The sequence below is a fragment of the Benincasa hispida genome, chromosome 12 (genome assembly GCF_027475165.1).
Source record: "Benincasa hispida cultivar pf3 chromosome 12, pf3_genome.v1.1, whole genome shotgun sequence".
Lineage (NCBI taxonomy): Eukaryota > Viridiplantae > Streptophyta > Magnoliopsida > Cucurbitales > Cucurbitaceae > Benincasa > Benincasa hispida.
Genome location: NC_143489.1, coordinates 79,513,343 through 79,538,335, shown reverse-complemented (window position 1 = coordinate 79,538,335; position 24,993 = coordinate 79,513,343). Strand labels below are relative to the sequence as shown.

Genomic DNA, 24,993 nt, shown 5'->3' with positions numbered 1-24,993 from the left:
ATATGCGTTCAAGTTTTCCTAAATCAGATCCAAGTATAAATCCAACTCAGGTTCTTAGTAAGTCCAGGGTCAAACTTAGGGATTCAGATTAAAGCTAACGTAGAGCTTGCGTTGTAGCTGATGTAGAAGTATCCTAAGTGAATGTGAAATGAGTTATTTACACTAAGTTTGTTGTATGCGTGCAAGAAGATACAAAAGGGTCAAGTAGAAAACAAGGGGGCCGTGTGAAAATGGAGTTTAATGCAGGGGATATGCGTCGATCTAAGTGAGATGTACATGTACAAGAATGCGTATGAAATGACTTGTTTATCTCCATTTATACGTTGGATTTCTATTCGGCACTTTTCAATGCGAATGTCATACAATACCCTATCTCTAGGATGTATGCGTTAGTCACAGAATGCAATAAAACACTAGTGCGTCTATCTCTAGATATACCAACCGTTTCTAACTTAATGCTTGCTTGTTTATTCTCTCGAATAATTCAAGTTAAAGTGGCTTTTACCAAGTGATTCAGTTGCCTTAAGCGTTTAGAAATGGATTTTGCATGAAGTTATAGATGCATCTAACATAAAGCAAGAAATAAACAGTGGCGAAGTGAAGTAGATCAAATATGTGAATTCATAAAGAAACTGATTGTCTTTACAAGATCAATACTCAATCAAATTAGATGAAGAAAATGATAGTTCAGATGAAAAGAAAAGAGTCAAACTGCAGAGTACAATCTTTTGTTCTCTTTGTCTCAATTCTAATTCGTGTACAACCAACTTGTAGAAGAAATGGAAGAAAATTCTCTCTCGAGCTCAGCTTTCTCCACTCCTTGATTGACGGTGGTGGTGGTTCTCTTCCCTCTTGTGTTCTTCTCATCACAGCAGCACAGCTCTAAGTCTCAAAATTTCAGAATTATACAATGAGCTAAGATCCTCTCATCTGGTAGGATTTCTTCTATTTATAGGCGTCGTTCTTCACCAACTTGATGAAGGGGCAACATTAAATTCCATACCCTAGTCAGCTGCCTGACACTCAGATGCTTTTCAGACGCTGCTAGCTACAGATGCCCATGCTTGCAAGTGGTGATTTGACACAAACAGCCTGAATCAATGAATCTTCCTTGCGTTGAATTCCTCCGACGCATGCCTATGCATTGACGTTGCCTGCGACACTTAGAATCTTTGTTGAAATCCTGCAATAGTATGCGTTAACACCACAGTATTTTAGTAATAAACACTCTTTTGCATGAGTTTGATAGTTTTGAGTAATTCCATGTGTAGTTTTGAGTAATTCCATGTGTTTTCTCTAAGAATGATGAGATTGTATCATTAAAGACCCTAATTGTTCCAACTTTTAAGTCACAATATCTTGTATTTCTACAAGTTATTAATTATCTATTCTGTCTATCAACAAAAATTTTGAATTTAAGGTCAGGAAATCAACCAAATCTCTGTTCACTATCAAACGGGGGAGACATGTAAGTGGAACCTTCGTGCAGTCAAAATGGAAGGGTCTGATATATTCAAGATCACAAATTACTGCATTTCGCATACATGTTCTATTGGAATTTTGAATCACGACTAAGACAAACTGCTATGGTTGTTGGTCAGCTCATGAAAGATAAGTTCACGGGAATAGGATGTATTTATAAACCTTGTCATATCGTTGAGGATATGAGGAGAGATTATGGCGTGAACATAAGTTACGATAAAGTGTGGCATGCAAGGGAAACCGCGTATGATCTCACTAGAGGTATTCCAGAATACTCATACTCCATACTACATGCATATGGAGAAGCGCTAAAAATAGAGAATTCGGGTACAGTCTTTGAGATCAAACTTGAACATGAAGTGCATTTTAAGTATATGTTTATGGTATTAGGGCCTTGTATTAGAGGTTTCACAAGTTGTCGGCCTTGTATTATTGTTGATGGGTCGCACCTTAAAGAAAAATACAAAGGCACCATGTTGGTTGTGATTTCTATGGACAGGAACAATCAATTATGCCCACTAGCATATGCAATAGTGGACAATGAAACCTATCGATCATGGAAATGGTTTATGTCAAACTTAAAATGCAGTATCGGAGAACCCGATAATCTGGTGTTTGTGTCTTATCGAATGGTATCTATCGACAATGTTATTCGTGCATTTTTTCCCACGACATTTCATGGATTGTGCACATGGCATCTAGAACAAAATCTGGTTACAAACTTTAAGGATAGCACGGTTGTTGGGATATTTAGATATGCAGTAAGGGCATTTTGCATGACAGAGTTCCAGACAAAATTGGATGAACTCTGTAGTTTTAGAGACGGTGTTGTCACGAAATATTTGGAAGACATGGGTCTTCAAAGGTGGGCACAGGTTTACCAAATAGAACGAAGATATGATAACATGACATCCAACAGTGCAGAGTGTTTCAATTTGTTAACTAAAGAGTATCGACTATTGCCCATAGTATGCTTGATTGAATATTTTAAAGGAATGCTCCAATTGTGGTTCTACGAATGGAGGAATTATTGGGCATCTCAACGACATTGCACTCTGACTACTGTGAAACCCGATTGGCAAGTGAGGCCGATAAGGGCAGATTATATCGAGTGGAGCCTATTGATTGTTATCGGGTACACACGCGAGATAATCGATTGGACGGTATTATCAATCTTCACACGAAGGAATGCATGTGTAAGGAATTCGACTCACTTGGTATCCTGTGTTCGCATGCAATTATTGCTGTTAAGGAACGAAATATACCCATTCACAGTCTTTGCAGTCAATTTTATACAGTGGACTCTCTAATGACTGCGTATGCAGAGCCTATAAATCCACTTGGCCACATATCTGAATGAAAAAGACCTCCTAGATATGTAGAAAAGATTATCCTTCCTCCGAAGGTTTGTGTCACAAGCCGAGCGATGGAGAGTGAGAAGAATACCATCCAGAGGAGAATTTTGCAGACAAATGAAATGTGGTCGGTGTGGGAATTATAGGCATAACCGCCAAAATTATACTGAACCGCTTACAATCGTGCAACGTGCTAAAAATGCGAGAGACCATGACACAAACACCCCTCATCTAGTTTAGTTTGTAACTAACTTATAATATTTCATTTGTTATAAATACCATTGATCAATTTTTCATATGTCATACTTGTAACATACTTCATACTTTTTCATACTTCATACTTGTAACATTTCATACTTCATACTTTCATCTTCATACTCTTTCAATCTATATACTCTCTTAATTTTCATACTCTCTCCATCTTCATACTCTCTCAATCTTCATACTTGTAACAAAAAACAATAACTTCATACTCTTTCAATGTTCTTACTTGTAACAAAAAACAATAACTTCATACTCTCTCAATCTTCATACTTGTAACAAAAAACAATAACTTCATATTCTCTCAATCTCGCTCTCTCTCAACATCTCACTCTCGCAATGTTTGAACTTTGAAACTTGAACCATATAATGTTCTACATACCATTGATATCATGAAAAGAGCAGTAGCTTAATTATGCATGTTCTGATAAAATTCTGATATTGAACTTTGAACTTTGAACTTACATAAAAAAAAATACATGTTCAATTATACAATGAAAAGAGCAGTAGCTCCATTATACATAAAAAATAAATGTTTTTACATACATAAAAAATACAATAAAAAATATATGTTCTATACACATAAAAAAAATATGGAGTGTTTGCCAATAGTTAACACACTAATTGCATCTTATATTCACTCATCTTCTCCTAAGTGATTACAGACGAATCAGCATCAGTCACCAGGTGTTCTTGTAATTTAATTTCGAAGATGCCACAATCAAGCGACCCATGTTGTATGTCGACATTCATAGGTCACGAGATTTTCCAACGGACTGTGGATAGATCCGTCTTTGAACGATCAGTGGCGAGGAGATCGGATTGCTGGTCAAGGTCGGCGGCAGGAGTGAGTGACTGCTAGGCTGTGTAAGGAAGAAGAGGGAAAGGGAAAGAAAAAGAGGAAAAAGGAAAAGGAAAGAAAAAGAAAAGGAAAGAAATAAAATATATTTAATTTTGTTTCCTTTCTATTCCCCTTTATTGTTGTTATTATTATTATTATTATTATTATTATTATTATATATATATACACATATTTTCCATTCTTTTCCTTTCCATTTTTAAAACAAAAATTCTTACCCTTGATTTCCAATACTAAACTCTGGAATTAATTTCTAATATTAATTTCCATTTAAATGATTTAAATTCCAACAATTGCACTTAAATGTCCAAAAATTCCAAAAATGTCCTCAATTAGTAAAAATTTACTGAAATTATATTATTACTAATCGTTGAAGTCGATCACACCTGGATCGGACATCGAGAGCCTCCATCCAGCCAAGCGCTCGTCCAAACTATCGTCGCCCGTGCCCAAGTCGGTCTCCACAGCCGCTCGCTGCTGACCGTTCGTGCCGGCCAGATCTGGTTCTGGTCTCCCACACCGAGCCGCCCGCACTCGTGTGCCGCCAGATCTACTCACATCAAGCCACATCGTCGGATCTAAAGCCGCGCTGTCGACGCCCAACCGCCCAGGTCCGTGCTGCCTAGACATACACACTCCCAGCCAGCCATGCCCTCCCCTTGCCGTTAGCTCGACCTTGTCATTGAACTAGCTTCCACCGCAAATCTTCTTCGCCACTTTGTTCTGATCGAATCTTGGTTGGAGTAAGATTTTTTGCGTAAGTTTTTGGGTGTTGTTGTTCTTGGTTGTTTTCTGGATCACTTGTTATGTCTTGGATTTATAATAGTGTTCCTCCTTGCATTTAAAGGTTAATTGGGGGTTTTGGAGGAGAATTTATGACGGGTATTGAACTTCCTTCTTCGTGGAAATTTGGTAAGTTCTAAGGCTTGGTAACCCCCATTGTGGTCTGGTTTGGGGATTGTTAGATTAAATTTAAAGCCAATTATCTTTTGAAGTTTGGTAAGTTTGGAGTAAGTTGTTGGGTGGTTATTTTGAATTAAGATTAATTATGGAGAATTAAGTTATTAATTTTGAACTTTGTGTATGTTCAGGTAACCAACAGAATTGGGTTTTGGAATTAAGTTTAGACCAAGCTATAGTTTAGGTAAAGTAAAATTGGAGATCTTTGAATAATTTGGTTAATTGGAGTTAGACCCAAAATATTGATTTAAATATTGGATTTATCTTAGGTGTTGCTTGTCTTGAAAAGGATAAACTTACTTGGGTTTCTTTGGATTTAACTTTGAGATAAGTAATCTTACTACTGAAACTGCCCACGGCCCAGGCATTATATGTATGCTGGCATGATAAATGAATGTTATGGTAGAATGATAGCATGATAGACTAATAGTATAATATGATCAAAGTATGTTCTGGTACGAGATCCGAATTATTTATTTATACACATAGACACTTGAATGCTAGTATGAGATGGTATGTGCTTCCATATGGTTGTATTTGATCTGATGATGTTAAGGTATACATGTATGTTATAGAACCATGATGTTGAGGTATATGTGTATGTTGTAGAGCCATGATGTTGAGGTTTATATGTATGTCATAGATTCGTATAGTGATGATTATGATGTTGAGACTGTGCAAAGGTCCTTACTGATTAGTTAGATGTCCATTAGATTTTGTGTTTCCTTTGGGATTCACCAGTTTGTGTTTCCTTCGGGATTCAACAATTTGTATTTCCTTTGGGATTCACCAGTTTGTGTCTCCTTCGGGATTCACCAGAGGTAATGGGCATACTTAACTACAGTAGGATAAGACTTGGCCTCCTTCTTGTTTCATGTGTATATGTGTCTCATGAGAACTAGAGCAGATTATATGTTTCACCAGAGGTGGGTATCTAGAGGACATAGATGTCTAACCTGACCCCAGTAGTGGGGTTATATACTGAGTATTTTATACTCATTCTTTCTCATGTTGTTGTTTCAGGTAAGGGTAGAGATGCACAGGCGATGGACAAGCGGAATTCGTGATCGAGCCACTAGAACTAGTTTTTACGCTTCCGCTCATGAGATTTAGAGTTCTTTTAATGTTTCTCTTAACTTCTAGTCTTGATGTTTAAAACTTACTTTTAAGAATCATTTTTCAAACTTATTTATTATTCTTTATGATTTATGGATACCCTACTATTGTTTTAGTATTAGAATTTAATGAAAGTCTTTTGAACTTACCTTATTTAATTAGCATTTATTTCGCCATAACCGAGTGTCGTTTTGAGTTCCATGCATGCATGTATTTAGTAACAGTTTAACTTAAGTCCTAGGGGGTTGGGTCGTTACAACTTGTGCATGCACATGTCGGGCCGGGTATAAAATTTTTCTTTCATAAAATAAAATAAAGTATTTATGGTCTGCATGAAAAATTACTATGTCAGTAAAAGTATAAGATAGCCAACATATAAACAAGTCAAGACTAGGAAACTTACATCGCACTCGACCAACGAATTCGGGGTAATTGATGCTTGAATTTTATGAAGTATAAATTATGGATGATAAGTATTGGTGGATTGCGTTGTGCACTCAAGTTTCCCCAGAGGAATTCAATTTACAGGAATTTACAGGTAAGTCCAAGATTGAACACAGGAACTTATGAAAATAGTTGCGTTGGAGATTTTTATGAAAACTTGCTGTAACCAGTTGAATAAATAAGTGTTAGGTTGTTGTTGCATTAATGAAAATAATAACGAATGCGGCAGAGTTCGAAAATAGTTGGTAGATGGGAAATACGATGAGTATGCGGTGAACGGGTTGAGAAGGGTTCGACTAACACTCCCTAGGATGCGTTCATGCCTTGCAATCATGCAACATGCATACAATAGTAAACCACTTCTCGGCATGAATGCCATGGCTTCTAAGGCTAGAACGCATGTGACAAATATGCAATGAGTCTAGGGTTTACACATAAACCTCTATCTCCATTTATGCGATGACAACATGACATTCACACAAATATGCGACTACGGTTGTACAGATGGGACAGCTTTAATTCCTGATTAATGCGTTGGATAATTTTCACCGATAAAGCTGGATGTACTTTGTGACCATTATCGGCTGTCAATTTAATTTGGATCCAACTGCCATCAGCTTTCTGTCCCTTCGATCTTAATTGTCCTTTCGTCCGGATGTGTCCTCCATGTTGCGATGATTCTTCTTGAGTGAATGTTTGCGAGCACGATCAATACAAAGTCTTGCGGTGAAGTTGCGCTCGACCAATGTATTCCTATGATCGCATTCTTTGCATTACGTTAATGCATTAATCTGCACAAAAATATAAAGATCAACCGCTCTAATGCATTGGACGTATGCGACCGCAATATTATAGAATTTATGCTTAATAGACACAATTTAACATATTTTATCAACGCAATCCGACATTGTTTAAGGATTTAACACTATGATAACGTGCATTTATGCCCGTTATCACACCCCCAAATTTAAACAATATTTGTCCTCAAGCATAAGCTAAAGATTCCTTTAGCAAGTTAGCCATAAAGTTCTTTCCCGAGATTTCTCAAGGATACTTTGCTCAAATCCTATATGCCAGAATTTCCTTAAGTCTTATTCAAATCTCTTCCTAAAATACTTCTAAGACTTAGGGATTGCAAGCTTAACTTTCAAAAGGACTTTACTGAATTCCGGAACATCTTATGATTTATTTCAAAAATAAAATTTTCCACTGAGGTGTCAAATGATTTATCCTTACACAAAAATTTTCTTCATTGCTATTTTTTCTGACCTTGCGTCGATCCGAGTGCCTTGCTTTTGTTTTGGCTTGCCTCCATGGGTGTCATGCGGACATCCAACTACGAGCAATGCACTCTTTCTCAGACTAAACTCATACCGACTTGGCAGTGGATTTGCGGTCATTTATTTATGCGTTGATCCTAGTGACTTACTTTCGTTTTGGCTTGCCCCCACGTGTGTCATGTGGACATCCAACTATGGGTAAGTACCTTTCACAACTTAACTCTTATCAACATGGGTTTTCCATTGCGTTGACAGTGGAGTTAAAAAAAATTATTTTTTTTTTTTGTAGCAAGGTCGGAAACAAATATCCCACCCCCAAATTTAAAATATGGCAATGTCCTCATTGCCACAAGTTAAAATAAGTCATACGATGGTCATAGAATGCGTTGTAAAGAAAATTTGAAAGAAAGCTAGTAAACCCCTAACTTCGAGAAACATTTCATGAGGTGACTATTCTAAGATTTATGTTGACTCTAGTATATACGAAAGAGATAGAAGCATATTTTTCATCATTGAAATCATACTTGGCAAAGAATATATGTGGTAAACTACTAAAGCTATCTACTTGTGATATGTTTGCGGTAGTCAAGGAGGATGCGGGGATAAAACTTTGGAAAGTAATATGCAATGTGATAGTGCAAAATTTGAAGTAAGGATAAGGAAGAGTACACCCCCAAAGTTGGTGTTGTCGCCCGCATTGTATTAACGCATCCATCTTGTGGCGATCGTTCTTCGTTGGGTTGCAGTGATGGAATAAGATAAGTGCTGCTTCGCATAACATTTCCACAATCCAGCGCCTCAATAGTTGTAAGGAAAACAAAGAGAGTGTCAAATTATTTTAAACAAAATAAAAGGCTTTTTTTTTCAATAGAAGTGAAAAATGAAAAGATAGTAAAGTAAGGATAATTCTGAGTAGTGGAGAAAAGAGTTGAAGACTTGAGATTTTCCAAAACTTTGCGTCCCTGATAAATTGCGATCATCTGATAACGTAGGGACCACCTACTTCCTTCTTCATTCAAGGTTTCTTAATTCCATGGAGTCGACTTGGCGATGTCAGTCTTCTCTATGATATGCCTTTACTCGCTACCCATTGACCTTGAATATGTTGGTTTTGTCGTTATTTGATAATTTCACCGCGCCATGCGGAAGTACTTGTTGAATTATGAATGAGACTTTAGCTTTCCCGGGAAGAGTCGCAGACGTGAATTGAAAAGCAATACTTTCTGCCCGACTTGGAGGTTCTTACTGCATATGCGTTGATTATGCTAGCGCTTGGTGCACTCTTTATAAATTTTTGCATTTTCATATGCGTTGTTTCTCCATTCTTCTAGCTCGACTAGTTGCACTTTCTGTGCTTCCTCTGCTTTCTTCAAATCGAAATTCAGTTTCTTGACCACCCACAAGGCTTTATATTCCAACTCCAAAGGCAAGTGACACGCCTTGCCAAATACCAACGCATAAGGGGACATAACTATAGGTGTTTTAAATGCGGTCTGGTATGCCTATAATGCATCATCAAGCTTCATTGCCTAATCCTTCCGCGAAGGTTTGACTACCTTCTCAAGTATCAATTTAATTTCCCGATTGGACACTTCAGCTTGGCCATTTGTTTGCGGATGGTATGCGGTGGCCACTTTGTGGAGGATATTGTACTTGCGCAGCAGCTCTTTTATATTGTGGTTGACAAAGTCTGATCCTTCATCACTTATGATGGCACAGGGAGTGCCAAAACGCATGAAAATATGTTTCTTCAGGAACTGGGAGACTACTTCCGTGTCACTTGCGGCGCATGCAATTGCCTCTACTCACTTGGAGACATAGTCAACGGCTAATAGAATATAGTGCTTATCGTTTGAAGGAGTGAATGGTCCCATGAAATCAATTTCCCATACGTTAAATTGTTCCAGCTCCAAGATAGTATTCATTAGCATTGCGTTCTTCCATGAAATATTGCCAATGCATTGACACCGATCACATTTCATTGTGTAGTCAGCAGCATCCTTAAATAATGAAGGCCAGAAGAATCCACTTTATACAACTTTGGTTGCAGTACGTTGTCCTCTAAAGTTCCCTTCGTATGGTGAATTGTGGCATTGCGATAATATGCATTGTTGAGTAGCATCTGGGACGCATAATCAAATGATTTGGTCTGCACCTCTTTTATACAGATTTGGCTCATCCCAATAATAGTGTCTGCATTCATTCTTGAGCTTCTTCTGTTGGTGGTAGGTGTAATCTTCAGGAAATTGTTCACAAACCAAATAATTAACGATGTCCACATACCAGGGCAGTTCTTCTATGCGAAATAGCTGTTCGTCCGAGAACACGACACTCACTTCAAATTCATTACAGTCAACCTTAGGATTTTCTCATCTAGACAAGTGATCTGCAACTTGATTCTCTGTCCCCTTCCGATTAATTATTTCGATATCAAATTCTTAAAGAAGGAGAACCATCTGATCAACCTCAACTTTGCATCTTTCTTTTTCATCAAATATTTGATTGCCGAGTGATCAGTGTGAATGAGTACCTTGGTTCCCAATAGATATGCCCGAAATTTTTCCAATGCAAAAATCACAGCCAGGAGCTCTTTTTCAGTGGTGGTATAATTAAGTTGAGCAGGGTTCAGAGTTTTACTCGCATATGTGATGGGGTGCAAAATAGTTTTCTTCTTTTGTGCTAATGAAGCTCCCATCGATACCCGCTTGCATCACACATGAGTTCCAATGGGAGTGTCCAATCCGCCGCAATTAAGACGGGTGCGGTATTCAGCACATCTTTTAAAATTTTGAATGCATTGAGGCAATTGTTGTCAAATTCAAACTTCCTGTCTGCCTCTAACGATGCACTCAGTGGTCTTGCTATTTTAGAAAAGTCCTTGACGAATCGTCTATAGAATCCGACATGCCCCAAGAAGCTTCGCACAGCCTTCACGTTGGTTGAAGGTGGAAGCTTTTTAATTGCGTCAATCTTTGCTTTGTCCACCTCCAACCCTTCTCGGGAGACCTTGTGTCCCAACACTATTCCCTCCTTCACCATGAAGTGACATTTTTCCCAATTGAGTACCAGGTTTGTCTCTTCACATCTTTTCAGAATTTTCTCCAAATTGGCCAGGCAGACTTCATAAGTGTTCCCATAAATGGAGAATTCATCCATAAATATTTCTACTAAGTCCTTGAGATAATCTGAAAAGATCGTTATCATGCACTTCTGGAACGTGCTTGGGGCATTGCAGAGGCCAAATGGCATGCGGTGAAAAGCAAACCCCATATGGGTAGGTGAATGTGAACTTGTCTTGGTCTTCAAGAGCTATTATGATCTGATTATACCCGACATATCCATCCAAGAAGCAATAAAAATCGTTCCCTGCTAATCTGTCCAGCATTTGATCGATGAATGGCAAAGAAAGTGATCTTTCTTTGTGGCCGCATTCAATTTTCGGTAGTCCATGCAGATGCGCCATCTAGTGATGGTCCTTTGCGGTATTAATTCATTGTTCTCATTTGGGACTACCGTCATTCCTCCCTTCTTCAGCACACATTGCATGGGGCTAACCCACGTGCTATCTGCAATGGGATAGATAATGCCCACATCCAGCCACTTGATAATCTCCTTTTTGACGACCTCCTTCATCGCAGGGTTAAGTCTGCGTTGATTTTCAATAGATGCTTTGTGGTCGTTCTCAAGACAAATGTGGTGCATACAGTACGCGGGCCTAATTCCTCTAATGTCAGCGAGCGTCCAGCTAATTGCTCGCACATGTTTCTTGAGAATGCTCAGCAACGCATTCTCTTGATCTACGTTGAGCGCAGAGGAAATAATCACTAGCAGCTTCTCATCCTACCCCAAAAATGCGTACTCCAAATGTGTCGGTAGGGTTTTTAGTTCAAGGGTTGGTGGTTTCACAAGAGAAGGTTGCGTTATTTTTCTTTCTTCTTTTGGCTCTTCTTCATGCATTGCGATCGATCCTTCTTCTTTGTTTGTTTTTGCTACGATCGCATTGCAGGCAGCTACGGATGCGTTGGCATCCTCTTCTTCACACTCTTCATCAGACTTTTCTTCTTCAATAAAATTCATGTCATCATTAGAATCTTGCAGGTCTTCCTCATCAGGAAATTTCATGGCACGAATTATATTAAACTTGAGCTTCTGTCTGTTTATGCTCAAAGTGATTTCTCCCTTGTGCACATCAATTTGAGCACGACCCGTTGATAGGAAAGATCGCCCCAAAATGATGGGCACATCTTTGTCGGCCTCATAGTCTAGGATGATGAAGTCAGCTGGCAACATAAATTTATCAATCGTGATTAGCACATCCTTAACCTTACCTTCTAGATGAACCAGAGATCTATCTGCCAATTAGAGAGTCACAGCGGTGGGCACAAACTGCCCCACATTTAATTGTCGAAAGATTGACAGTGGCATCAAATTTATGCTGGCCCTCAAGTCACATAAGCTTGCCCAATATAGAGTCCTCCTATGGAGCAAGGAATAGTGAAGCTCCCAGGTTCACTCATCTTTGGTAGGATAATAGATTTAGAACTTTGCATTAGTGCCACCATGGCAAATTTTCCAACACCTCTTTCTTAGTTACCATGTCCTTCAGAAACTTGGCATAGGCAGGCATTTCCTCAATCGCTTCACTGAAAGGAATATTAACATGTAATTGTTTTAGCATAAACAGGAAGCATTGGTACTATACCTCTTCGTTTTTCTTTTTTCTTAGCCTCTGAGGGAAGGGTGGTAACTGAATTTTCACGGTTCCCATTTCATTTAACTTTAAGGTTGACGCAACCTCAGGTTCCACTACTTCATTCTCTTTTTCTTCTTTTTGTGTTACCGCAATCTTGGGTTCAATTGCGATGAAAGTTGTTCTACTCTGATCCTTCTTTTCTCCCACCACAGTCTTTCCATTGCGCAATGTCACAACCTGACATTATTCCCTATCTGATCCCCCTGGGTTGCGTGAAAGCTCGTTGAACTTGGCAACGCCCCTTGTAGTCTACTTTTCAGCTCACTAGCAATCTGGCCCATTTGCAATTCGAGGTTGCGGATGGACGTAGCCTGACTTTGAAGCAATGTCTCATTTTTCTCTATGTATTGCTTCAATAGGCTTTCTAGAGAAGAAGATTGCGATGGTTGTTGTGAGCTACTTGCTTGGTTGCTCTGTTGACCATTACTGCGTTGAAAGAATCTTGGTGGCCCTTTTTTTGCACCACAGATTGAAAATTTTGTTGTTGATTCTTCCAAGCAAAATTGGGGTGGTTTTTCCACCAAGGGTTATAAGTGTTTGCAAAGGGGTTGTTCTTTACAAAATATACAGACTGTGGATTTTGCGGGCAATCTTCCATTGTATGCCCATCACCGCAAGTCGCATACCTAGCGATATTTTGACTTATTGCGTTAATCTGCCCACCTTGTGGTGTTGGGTTACTGATCGTCATTCATTGAATCAAATTCATCATTGCGGTCATTTGGTTTTGCAATGAGACAATAGTACCGTTATTTGCGTCAGAATCTTTGAGTCTCAATATCTGGTCACTCTCCCTCCAATATTCATGATTCTTGGAGATGCGGTCCAGGTTATTCTTCGCCTCATAATAAGTCTTGTCAAGCAGACCACCAGTTGCTGTCGCATTGGCAGTGATCTGCGAAGTAGGATTCAAACCGTGGTAGAAAATTTCCATTTGCAAGCAATCTGATAGCCCATTATGCAGAAAATCTTGGACCAACGTTTTAAACCTCGCCCAAGCATCGTTGAGCGATTCATCCATATCTTGTTCAAAATTAGTAATAAGCTTTCTTCATCTTGCGTTTTCGGTAGGTGGAAAATACTTCCTCATAAACTTCTCCACCACCTGCTCCCAAGAAGTGATCTCTCCTGGTTCGAGCGAATAAGCCCATTTCCTAGCCTGATCACAGAGAGAAAATGGGAACAACGTTAGTCAAACTTCTTCAGCAGAGATGTTCGGAAACACAAAAATATTGCAGATTTCAATAACTTCGGAGATGGGCGTACGGATCCTCACCACGCCTTCCTCCGAATTAACCTGCAGCCTGGATCATCTGCAGCATCACTGGTTTCATTTCAAATCTACTTCCGTCTAAGGCAGACCTCATGATTCCCAGAGAGAAATCATAGAGGTTTGGCAATGCATAGTCCCTAATGGGCCTATTGTGATCGTTTTCCAACAGAATTGGATTTTCCATGACATTGTTGTTGTTTGGTGCTCCTCCTTCAGGCTGCTCTGCCATCTCTTCTTTATTGGATTGTGGTTGCTGTTGGCAGTCTCATAGTCTCCTTCGGAATGTTCTCTCAATCTCTGGGTCATAGTTCACCAGAGATTGAGGGTTCTACAAAGAAATCACAAAAATCACCGTCAACAACTATTTTGCAGAAGTCCCGAGTAACAGCGCCAAAAACTTAATGCTTGAATTTTATGAAGTGGAAATTATGGATGATAACTGTTGGTGGATTGCATTGTGCACTCAAGTTTCCCTAGAGGAATCCAAGTGTAAATTCCTCTGAGTTTCCTGGTAAGTCCAGGATCGAACATAGGGACTTGTGAAAAAATAGTTGCGTTGGAGATTTTTATGAAAACTTGCGTTAACCAGTTGAATAAATAAGTGTTGGGTTGTTGTTGCGTTAATGAAAATAATAACGAATGCAGCAGAGTTCGAAAAGAGTTGGTAGACGAGAAATACGATAAGTATGCGTTGAACAGGTTGAGAAGGGTTCGACTAACACTCCCTAGGATGCGTTCATGCCTTGCAATCATGCAACATGCATACAATAGTAAACCACCTCTCAGCGTGAATGTCACGGCTTCTAAGGCTAGAACGCATGCGATAAATATGCGATGAGTCTACAGGTTTACACATAAACCTCTATCTCTATTTATGCGATGACAACATGACATTCACACAAATATGCGACCACATAATATCACTCCTATTCCTAGGATGCATACGATGCAAGTTGACAAACATAGCTTATCTCTAAGTCTCTATCTCTTGTTTATGCAAGCCTAATCTTGCTCTTTCGAGTCCAGATTCTAACCTAGCTCTCTCAAGACATTAGGTTTTTTCTTTATATTCTCTCTCGAGTAACTCTAAAAGGGTATTTTGCACGACATTAAACAAGACAATCACAAGCAATGAACTTCCTAGATCATGTTAGCATAGTTCCTCTCAACCCATTCAGCTAGTTTAGCTACTCATGCGTATTAAGAGAGTGAGTAGATGTAGAAATAGAACTTCCATTGAATAGATATAAGATGAAGTACAGAATAACAATGTAAGTATAGTAAAGAACCTGGAGCAATTTCTTGCTACCAGGCGTTATACTGTTTCTACTCGTGCTCTAGAGATATTCTCGCTTTCGCGAGAGTCATCCCGCTCTCTGCTCTTACGCCCTCGAGCTGCCTTGGACAATCTCCAGCGTCACCACTCTTCTCTTGCTCCGCCGTAAAAATGGAAAAGAAAACTATGAACAGAGGTATGAACTTATAATGGTGGTGAGGTAATTGACTGCTTAACCCCTTCTCTAAAGAATACATTTGGTATTTATAAGCCATCAAAGGTGAAAGGTGGCTTCTCTCTCCTGGTTGTACAGATGGGACAGCTTTAATTCCTGACTGATGCGCTGGATAATTATCACCGATAAAGCTGGATGTACTTTGTGACTGTTATCGGCTGTCAACTTAATTTGAATCCAACTGCCGTCAGCTTTCTGCCCCATCGATTTTAATTGTCCTTTCGTCCGGATGCGTCCACCATGTTGCAGTGATTCTTCTTGGGTGAATGTTTGCGAGCACGATCAATGCAAAGTTTTGCAGTGAAGTTGCGCTCGACCAATGTATTCCTATGATCGCATTCTTTACATCGCGTTAATACATTATTCTGCAAAAAAAATATAAAGATCAACTACTCTAATGCATTGGACGCATGCGACCGCAATATTATAGAATTTATGCTCAATGGACGCAATTTAACATATTTCATCAATGCAATCCAACATTGTTTAAGGATTCAGCACTATGATAACGTGCATTTCTGCCCGTTATCAGTAATCAATTCCTTGAAGAATTGTTTGGCGAGTGGTTTAAAGGAGTTCTCTTGAACCTCGTTGTCTATATTGTCATCCGAGATCCAACCCATCATTTCTATAAGGATATCTTATGGAACATCATGTGCTACGTTATATGTGACGATCGCTCTAGATAGTGATGTAGCTACACCTGGGAAATGATGCTTAACCACACTTTTCTTCTTTACTTGAGTTGGGGGTGTTTATTTATCAATAGGTTTTCTCTTACGACTAATTCTTCGAGATTCCTACATAACAGATAACAAAATGTTACTCATCAAGAAATATAAAAATATAAACAAAGATTACTGATCAATAAATTACTTACCAATGTAACTCCTTCAGTGGTCGTAACAATCCCAGAAGTGTCGGCCTCTGGCATGCTAAACATGTCAGCCTCTATATGTGGTATGGTGAGTAAGGCAGACATGTCGGGCTCTATTTGTGGGACGTCGGCCTCTATAGGTTCAACGTCAATTGGTGATGTCGTGGTGGTATCGGACTGTAGAGGGGGGGTAGGAGTAGGTGAAGTGGTGGTATCGGGGTATAGAGGGAGGGTGGGAGTGTCAGAGGCAGTCGCATTATTGGTATCGGGATCCCCAGATGGGATGGGTGACCTGATCATCTTCTCATTCACCATGGAACCCTTCAATTAGTAAATTAAAATAATGAGTTCACGAACATGTAAAAACTAAACACATACAGACATAAAATGATAGTAAATGAAAACCTTGCATATAGACTGCAATAATGACAGAATGGCCGACAATTGCCCTTTCATGTCCGTCATGTTTTCCTCTATACTGGATACACGACTATCTAAACCCGATATACGGCCATCCAACCTCGATAGTGAGCTGTCAATGGTCTGCAGGTACGAATAAATAGACTCATCGGGATTGGCTCCCTCCCTGTGGTGGGCAGCAAACTCAGGACACTCCTCATCCACAATTCGCTTTCTACGGGAGTCCGCAAGATAGACATCAAGTTGGTTCAACTCATCCTCATCGCGTACATCACCCATCACATCATGGAACATATCATCACTAGGTGTGTATGTCCCTCCTTCCACCTTTCCATATTCAACATCCTCGTGCTCAGAATGCTCAAGTTCATCCCCTCCCTCCACCTTGACAACTTCATCATTGTCATCTCCACGATGATCATTACCATCACTTTCACTTTCAGGACTACCCCATCACTAGTCGACCTATTGCCACTTTCAAAACTATCATCATCCGCACCTAGATCAAATATAGGTCGGCCATCTACTGGGGTATCCCGAAACTCCCTCTCAGCAACTGACATGACAGTACCCTCTTTAACCTTTATTTGTATTAACAACCCAGTAAACTGGTTAGTGTCAATTTAACAACCAGATAAACATATTATGCATAGGGTAAACGTACATTGTTAGACTCGAATATCTCTCTCTCGAGTACTTTGAAGGACACTAAGTTGGAGCATGACCATCGTAATATGCGGGGTAAAGCCACCTTGCTCCTTCACTCCACAATGTTCCCAGTTATCGATGAAGCTAGGATCTCGTACGTCCATACCTAAATAAAATTTAAAATATATTAAGAACAATAGTAATGTTAAATCAAACAACACGATTATTATGTTAAGCAAATTTACCTGGAACGCTTGTGGAAATCCATGTAAAGTGTACTTCACAACGTAATTTTTATTTCCTTTGACCCTCATCTTGTATAGACTGCTCTTATCATTCAACGCAGTCGTTAGGGCATCCAATGTCCTCTCCCAAATAATGGTACCCCAATCAAGACTGTTGTAGTACTCTAAGTTTTGAATGTCCTTAAAACGTTTGAGATCCACTGCATTTTTCTATTTGTTTTTCCCTATCATTGCGACCTCAGTATAGTAAACTACTGTGATCTTCACAGCATCATCATCATTTTCAAACTTCAAGTCCTTGTATTTTTCTTCAAGTTGACGGAGATGTAAGGTGTCCTTCGTCACTCGATTACCAAAATACTTGATAGCAAGTTCATAAGGACTGTTGGTTCTGATCAACTCGTGTTGGGGATTTCCACAAACCAGTCATCAACAAAAAGTCATCCTTCGAAAAAAGGACAACTTTTCCACAAACAAAGAATGACATTGAGTCTGATCTCGTCCTCTTTACTTCCCTCAACAACATGTGATGGGTAATTGGGCTGTTAAACACCATGTCAACATCTACAAATCGCCAAAAAAATTTTCTCTTGAGCATGTCCAACTGTCTTGGCGTAAGCTTCTCTTTCACAATCTTGTTTGCATTAGCAATGTGGGCCAAGCTCGTTACTTGACTGGAAAATCGATCGACTTCGGGTATTCTGAAATGTGTTGCCATCTTAAATCACTCCTACATGAAATAAAGATTCAATCAGTAAACTCTTTCAGAAAAAAAATTGTAAAACCACATTCTGTTTAAATCTCACTGGAGTCGCTCTCGCTAGATTCCTCTCTTCGATATCGCTCTTTCTGGTATCGCTCTTTTCGGTATCGCTCTCTCCAGTATTGCTCTTTGGGGTATCGCTCTCTCTGGTGTCGTTGTCACTTATCTCGCTCACATTCTCTCTTTTTACTTAACTTCAACCACATAACACATCGAAAACCAAAAAAACAAACAAAAAAAAACCATAGTCACTTATCTCATTCACATTCGCTTTCTCCAGTGTCGCTCTATCGATTTCACTCTCACTTATCATGCTCACTAACTCTTTCTACTCGTCTTCAACCACAGAACACATCGAAAACCAAAAAAAAACAAACAAAAAAACCATATCAGTGTATTTCTAAACCTAGAACGACCCACAAAGCCCTATTACCGATCAGTGTAAGACATTTTCAGACAGAGATTGAAAGATTTACCGATCAGATTCGATTTGTCGGCGGCAGTAGAATCGTTTGCAAGCCGAAATGATGGATTCTAAAGAGTTTTTTAGTTTATGAGCGATATGAAGCCATTAGCCATGGAAAATTTGAATAAAGAGTTTTTAGTTTTGGTGGGTTCTCAGTAAAAAGGTAAGAAGATGACGAAGTAAGGGCAATTTACATAATTTGGTATGGCGATGATGTCAGCAAATGATCAATTGATATTATTTTTTAAAAAATTAGTCATTTAACATTTTGGACCCAAAAATTGGGTCATCTGTACAAATTTCCCATCAATTTGGCAAATATTGAAGTGTTTGACAATTTCCTTTGATCAATTGAGTGTTTAGTTTAACTTTTTAAGAGTTTAATTTTGAAAATAAATCATTTTGGAAAATATTAAAATGTTTGACAATCACTCAAAATAGCTTTTGAAGTTTAAATAAAAATGACTTTTTTTAATCACATTTTTTCTTTAGTCAATCTAAATAGGTTTTAATTGTTTTCCCGTCACAAGTGAGAAGGATAATGTTAAAATATTAATATAATTAAATTTATGTAACTACCAACTTAAATTTTTGGATTATGTCGTGATTCAACCACACAAGTGATAATTGTGTGTGTGTATATATATTTCCGCGAGGCTTGGCAAAATGAAAGAGTGCAAATTTGGGTAGCAGTTTACAAGAAATATGGAAGAGAAGCAGCCACTTCTGCCCATCAGACTTAAGAAGTATAATGTGGTAATTCAGGTCAAGGACAATCTTGATAAATTTCACGATTCAGCTACGGTGGATGAGGGCGGATTATCAGGAGGAAACACCCAACCTTCGATCTACAAAATATCAGAATTCATGAGAAAAATTCAAGAAAAAGCTTTCGAGCCACAGTTGTATCGTTTGGGCCATATCACCATGGGAAACAGCATTTGGTTTCAATGGAACAGGAAAAACAGAAAGCGTTTCTCCGTTTTAAAGATAAAAAAAATCTGAAGTCCGAGTCAATTTTGGAGAAAGTATGGAAGCAAAATCCTGCCAAGTTCTTGCAACTCATGATTGTGGATGGGTGTTTCATGTTAGATTTCTTCAATGAATGTCACTACTCGCTAAGTAATATGAGTATGGATATAAAGCGGGACATGATGTTGCTTGAGAATCAGCTACCTTTGGAGCTTCTTCAAGAGTTGTATATCATAGCAAACACTACTACGAACCAAGAGGTACATCCTCGAGGGCAACTTAATTTTATTTTATATGGTAAACTTTCAATTTTATGTCAATACGTTCTTGAATTTTAAACTTTATGTCAGACTTGGTCATTGATTTATTTAATATTTCTTTTTTAAAAAAAATTATGACTTTACTAGATACAAGATTGAAACTTTAGTCTTATTATACATTAAAGAAAAGTTTGAATATCTGAGGGAGTTTATTAAGCATAAATTTGAAAATTGGGGGATGTATTGGAGTTTTTTTAGTTCAAAAATTAATTTATTAGACAATTTTTAGATGAAGAGACTTGTTGGACACATAAAGTTGAAAGTTTCAAGATTATTACACACTTTTAAAAGTTCACATTAACACATTTTTTTTTACACAATCTCTTGTTTAATTATTATATTATATGGATTAACCTTGTAATTTAACTTATTATATGTCATTACTCTCACCACATGCTCGCAGAAATTATTATTGAGAGACTGTCATAATTTGGTTTACAATTTTTCATATTTGAATATAGTGAAGAAACCTCGAACAACTCAGATTATCCAACTAAAATTGTAAGGGTTGAGTTGGGTTTTTTTGTAGGGTTAGATTGGATTGGTTTGGTTTTTATTTTTTATTTTTTGTCATGTTGGATTGGATCTCGAGTTAAATAAACTTTTCTATGTGTTTGACTCAACTCAACTTGAAATACACATATTTCTTTTAGGATGGATGGATTTTTGAACTTTTAATATTTTTCTTTTAGGAATGTTTGACATCTTTGTTTAAAGTTTATGATAGATATTATAGATATTTAATATTTAACATTTAAATTTCATATGAGATTTTAGTTACTAGATGTGTGTCATAGATAAATTATAGCCGCTTGATCATCAAATATATTACTCCACATTGTGACGGTCTCGCCTCTTATAATAATAATTTGCATGGTTTTATTGCTTCATGTGACTGTTATTTATTGCACATACAGGATCAAAGTCTGAGATCAGTTATTTGCAACTCAATGTTAATCAAAGAACAACAAGCGGTAATAGGATAAATGAGTTGCACATCCTGGATATGTATAGAGCGTCATTATATTGTATCCTCCTGTAGACAGAAAGGATCGACGAGGGAAGACGACAACGTATAATGAATCTGACCCAGATCGTCAAATCATTTCACAAGCAACACAACTTTGTGATGTGGGTATAAGATTCAAGAAAAGCCCTACAAAAAGCCTAGCAGACGTGAGTTTTGACTCCAAACAAGGCGTGTTGGAATTAGCTAGGAAAGAGAGGCTGAAGGATATAGCTTGACTCACGCTGCGGACGATAGCACTTAGACAAGGTAAACGATAGCTCAATCAATTAGACGATAGGTAGCAAACGACAGTGGCAAGCCAAGTTTTCCTTTATGATTTCTTGTATTTAAACTGTACATAAGTGAGGTATTTATACAATATGGAATCCTTAATTTGGGAATGCAAAAATAACTCAACAAATACAAATGGTTAGAGATTTGTTTGTAACCAACCTATTCCTTTGGTAAGTCCTATTCTTTTAGTAGATAGGTAAGACTTTATGTGTTGGCATCCTTAATATCCTTAACATCCCCCCTCAAACGAAAGGGTAGTTCTACTACACCGAGTTTGGATCGAAGGTGGAAGAACTATAAGTGTGTTAAGGGCTTGGTGAGGCAATCAGCAATTTGGTCGGAGGATGGGACATAACGAACATCAAGCTGACCACGGAGGACTTGATCACGAACGAAGTGAATGTTGATCTCAATGTTCTTGGTCCGCGCATGAAACACCAGATTGACGGCTAAAGCACCGGCATTAAAGTTGTCACACCACAGGATTGGAGCCAACTTATGTTTGACACCAATCTCAAACAATATTTGTTTCACCCAGATGATTTCTGTAGAGGCATGAACGAGTGCTCTATATTCAGACTTTGTGCTAGACCGGGCGACAACGGATTGTTTCTTGGAGGACCAAGAGACAAGATTACCTCCAAGGAAGATGCAATAAGCAGCAACTGATTTTCGATCGTCTATGTTGGCTGCCAATCGGCATCAGAGAAGGCCGAAACAGAGAGGTCGGACCCATGTTGAATATAGAGCCAAAGTGTCAAGTGCTACTGACATATCTTAGAACTCTCTTCACTGCTTACCAATGAACATCTGTAGGTTACTTTAAGTACTAGCTTAGATGATTAACCGCATATGTAATGTTAGGTCTCGTGGTGGTTAAGTACTGTAAGGCGCCAATCGTGCTCCGATAGATATAAGGGTTGTCAAGAGGAGTGTCATCGGAGATAGAGAGTTGCTTGTTTGAAACACTTGGAGAGGGTGCCGGTTTTAGATCTCTAAGGTCAAGGCGGTGAAGTAGGTCCTCAACATACTTTTCCTGATTCAGTAGAACTCCATTGGAGACGTTGTGCAGTTGGACTCCAAGGAAGTAATGGAGTTGGCCAAGATCTTTTAAAGCAAACTTGGAGTCCAAGGCTATTACAAGCTTGTTGATTGTTTGCTGATCAGTGCCGGTGATAATTACATCATCAACATATACTAGTAAGAGTAACAAGGCAGAAGTGCTCCGATATATGAAGAGAGATGTATCAGACTTAGCATTCTGAAAGTCCCAACTACATAGTGTTGTTTTCAGTGTGCTATTCCAGGCCCTTGGCGCTTGTTTGAGGCCATATATGGCCTTGTGTAAGCAACAAACATGTTTTGGTAGTTGAGGATCAATAAATCCCTGCGGTTGGAAAAATGTAAACTTCTCCATCGAGGACGCCATTAAGGAAGGTGTTATTGAGATCTAACTGTCTCAGCTGCCACCCTTTAGATACCAATAATGATCCGGATGGTAGATGCCTTGACCACTGGACTAAACGTCTCAAAGAAATCGATGCCCGGGTTTTGATCGAAGTCTTTTGCTACGAGGCGTACCTTGTAGCGTAGAATGGAGCCATTAGGACTCCGTTTGATTTTGAATACCATTTATTGCCAACAATGTTCATTGATGGTGACGGAGGAACCAAAGTCCAGGTTTGATTGTTCACTAGTGCTTGAAATTCATCACTGACTCAGGTAGGTTCGGTTAGGGACCAGTCTTTTTGGGTTTAGGAGGATAGTATTTTGGGTTTGAAGATGTCTGCCTTTCCTCGGGTAATCATAGGTTGAATAGACATGGGCACAGGGTGTGGGACAGTATTGGGTGAAGACTGGGCAAGGGATGATGAAGGTGAACTATCAGTGGATTGGGCAGTAGGCGATGGTGAGTCAGGTGGTAAACAATTGGAAGGTACACGATCTGTGGTTATAAGATCGGTGGGTAAGTGAGTGGTAAGTAAACGATCGTTGGGTAAATTATCGATAGGTGAACGATCATTGGGTGAGCGATCGCTGGTTAAGCAACTGGTAGGTAGACGATCAATGGGTTGGTCACTAGATGATGAGGGTAAACGATCGTATGGTACACAATTGGTGGGTAGATAATCAGAGGAAGGATATGGGAAGGTTGGGCTATCTGTAGAGGCATTAGTTGGTGATTGGGTGTGGGTTGTTCTGACAGTTGGTGAGAGTGAGGTTGTGGACGTAGAAGGCATGAAGTCACTGTGCGGTGTGACCTGACTGAGGGGCAGCCAGGAAACTGGGCGGATGGCAACTACTTGTTTGGCTGGTCTGCAAACTGAAGAAGACACCTACAAGAAAAGTTCGTTTCATCAAACACAACATACCGAGAGATGAATAGCCTGCCACTGGGGTTGAGGCATTTGTAGCCTTTGTGATTCACAGTCGGACCGAGATAGATGCACTTCTCTGTGCGATAGCTCAACTTATGTGAATTGTACGGTCTTAAGCAGGGGAAACATGCACACTTAAATATTCGAAGCTCCTCGAACCTAAGCTTCTTTTTTAACATCACTTCCATTAAAGACTGTCCATTTAGGATAGGGATAGGAAGGTCGTTAATCAGCAGAGTTGAGTATAAGAATGCATCCCACCAATGATGTAAGGGTAGATGTGTTTGTGCTAGTAGGGTTAGCCCTATCTCAACTATGTATCTGTGCTTCCTCTCAGCCCTTCCATTTTGTGCTAACGTATATGGACAGGTGTATCTGGAAGCAATGCCAAGCTGATGACAGACTTTGTGTATCTTGACAAATTCCCCGCCATTATCCGACGATAGGGACTTGATCAGTGTATTGAACTGAGTTTGTACCATGGTGAGAAAGTGCTGAAAAGCTGCCAGTGTGTCATTTTTTAACCTCAGAGGAAGATCCATGTGTACCTACTGTGATCATCAACAAAGATAGCATAATATTTGTACCCATCTGTTGACAAAAGAGGAGCTGGACCTCACAAATCAGTGTGTATAAGTTCAAAGGTTGTAGATGCTCTTGAATTAGAGTTAGGAAAGGCTAAAGAATGTGATTTTCCATAGCTACAAGAATCACAAAAGTTAAGCTCTTCATTAGATAACATAGGGAGATTACAGCTTTTGATAATAAACTCTAGTGTTTTTGACGAAGAATGGCCAAGCCTTCTATGCCATGTAATCTTAGACACCCTATGCTTCAAAGATATGCTAAGAGTAGACAAATCTTTATTCTTGTGCATTGGTTGCGATGGTACTCCATTTCCTACTGACTTCGAGTTGATTTCTGCACCCTCTAACTGATACAGTCCATCTTTAAGCATTCCCTTCATTACTGTTTGTCCCGTACCCTTGTCCTTAATAAGACAATAATCCATATGAAATTCAATAAACACGTTATTGTCTTTTGTTAGCTTAGATATACTGATCAAATTTTTTGTTATGGCAAGCACACATAACATATCATTCAGTTTCAAATTGCAGGCATCACTAGACATACATGCAATTCCAACATGAGAAATTTCTAGAGTATTACCATTAGCTACAGTGACTACTTTAGTACCTGAGTATTCAGTCGGATTGCCAAGATTGTTGAAGTCTGAGGTAACATGATTGGAGGCACCACTGTCAGCATACCAATTTGCATCAATCATATTTTCTTGTCTTGTCAGA

The 24,993-nt window shown here is 38.9% G+C and overlaps 1 protein-coding gene across 1 annotated transcript; it reads left to right on the top strand.

The window, feature by feature from the left end:
• Positions 1–1,586: 1,586 nt before the first annotated feature.
• On the top strand, positions 1,587–2,842 carry LOC120067641 (uncharacterized). The gene is made up of 2 exons (XM_090308447.1): positions 1,587–2,347; positions 2,476–2,842. The coding sequence occupies exons 1-2, from the start codon at positions 1,587–1,589 to the stop codon at positions 2,840–2,842; spliced, it is 1,128 nt and encodes a 375-aa protein (XP_090164573.1).
• The last annotated feature ends 22,151 nt before the right edge of the window (positions 2,843–24,993 follow it).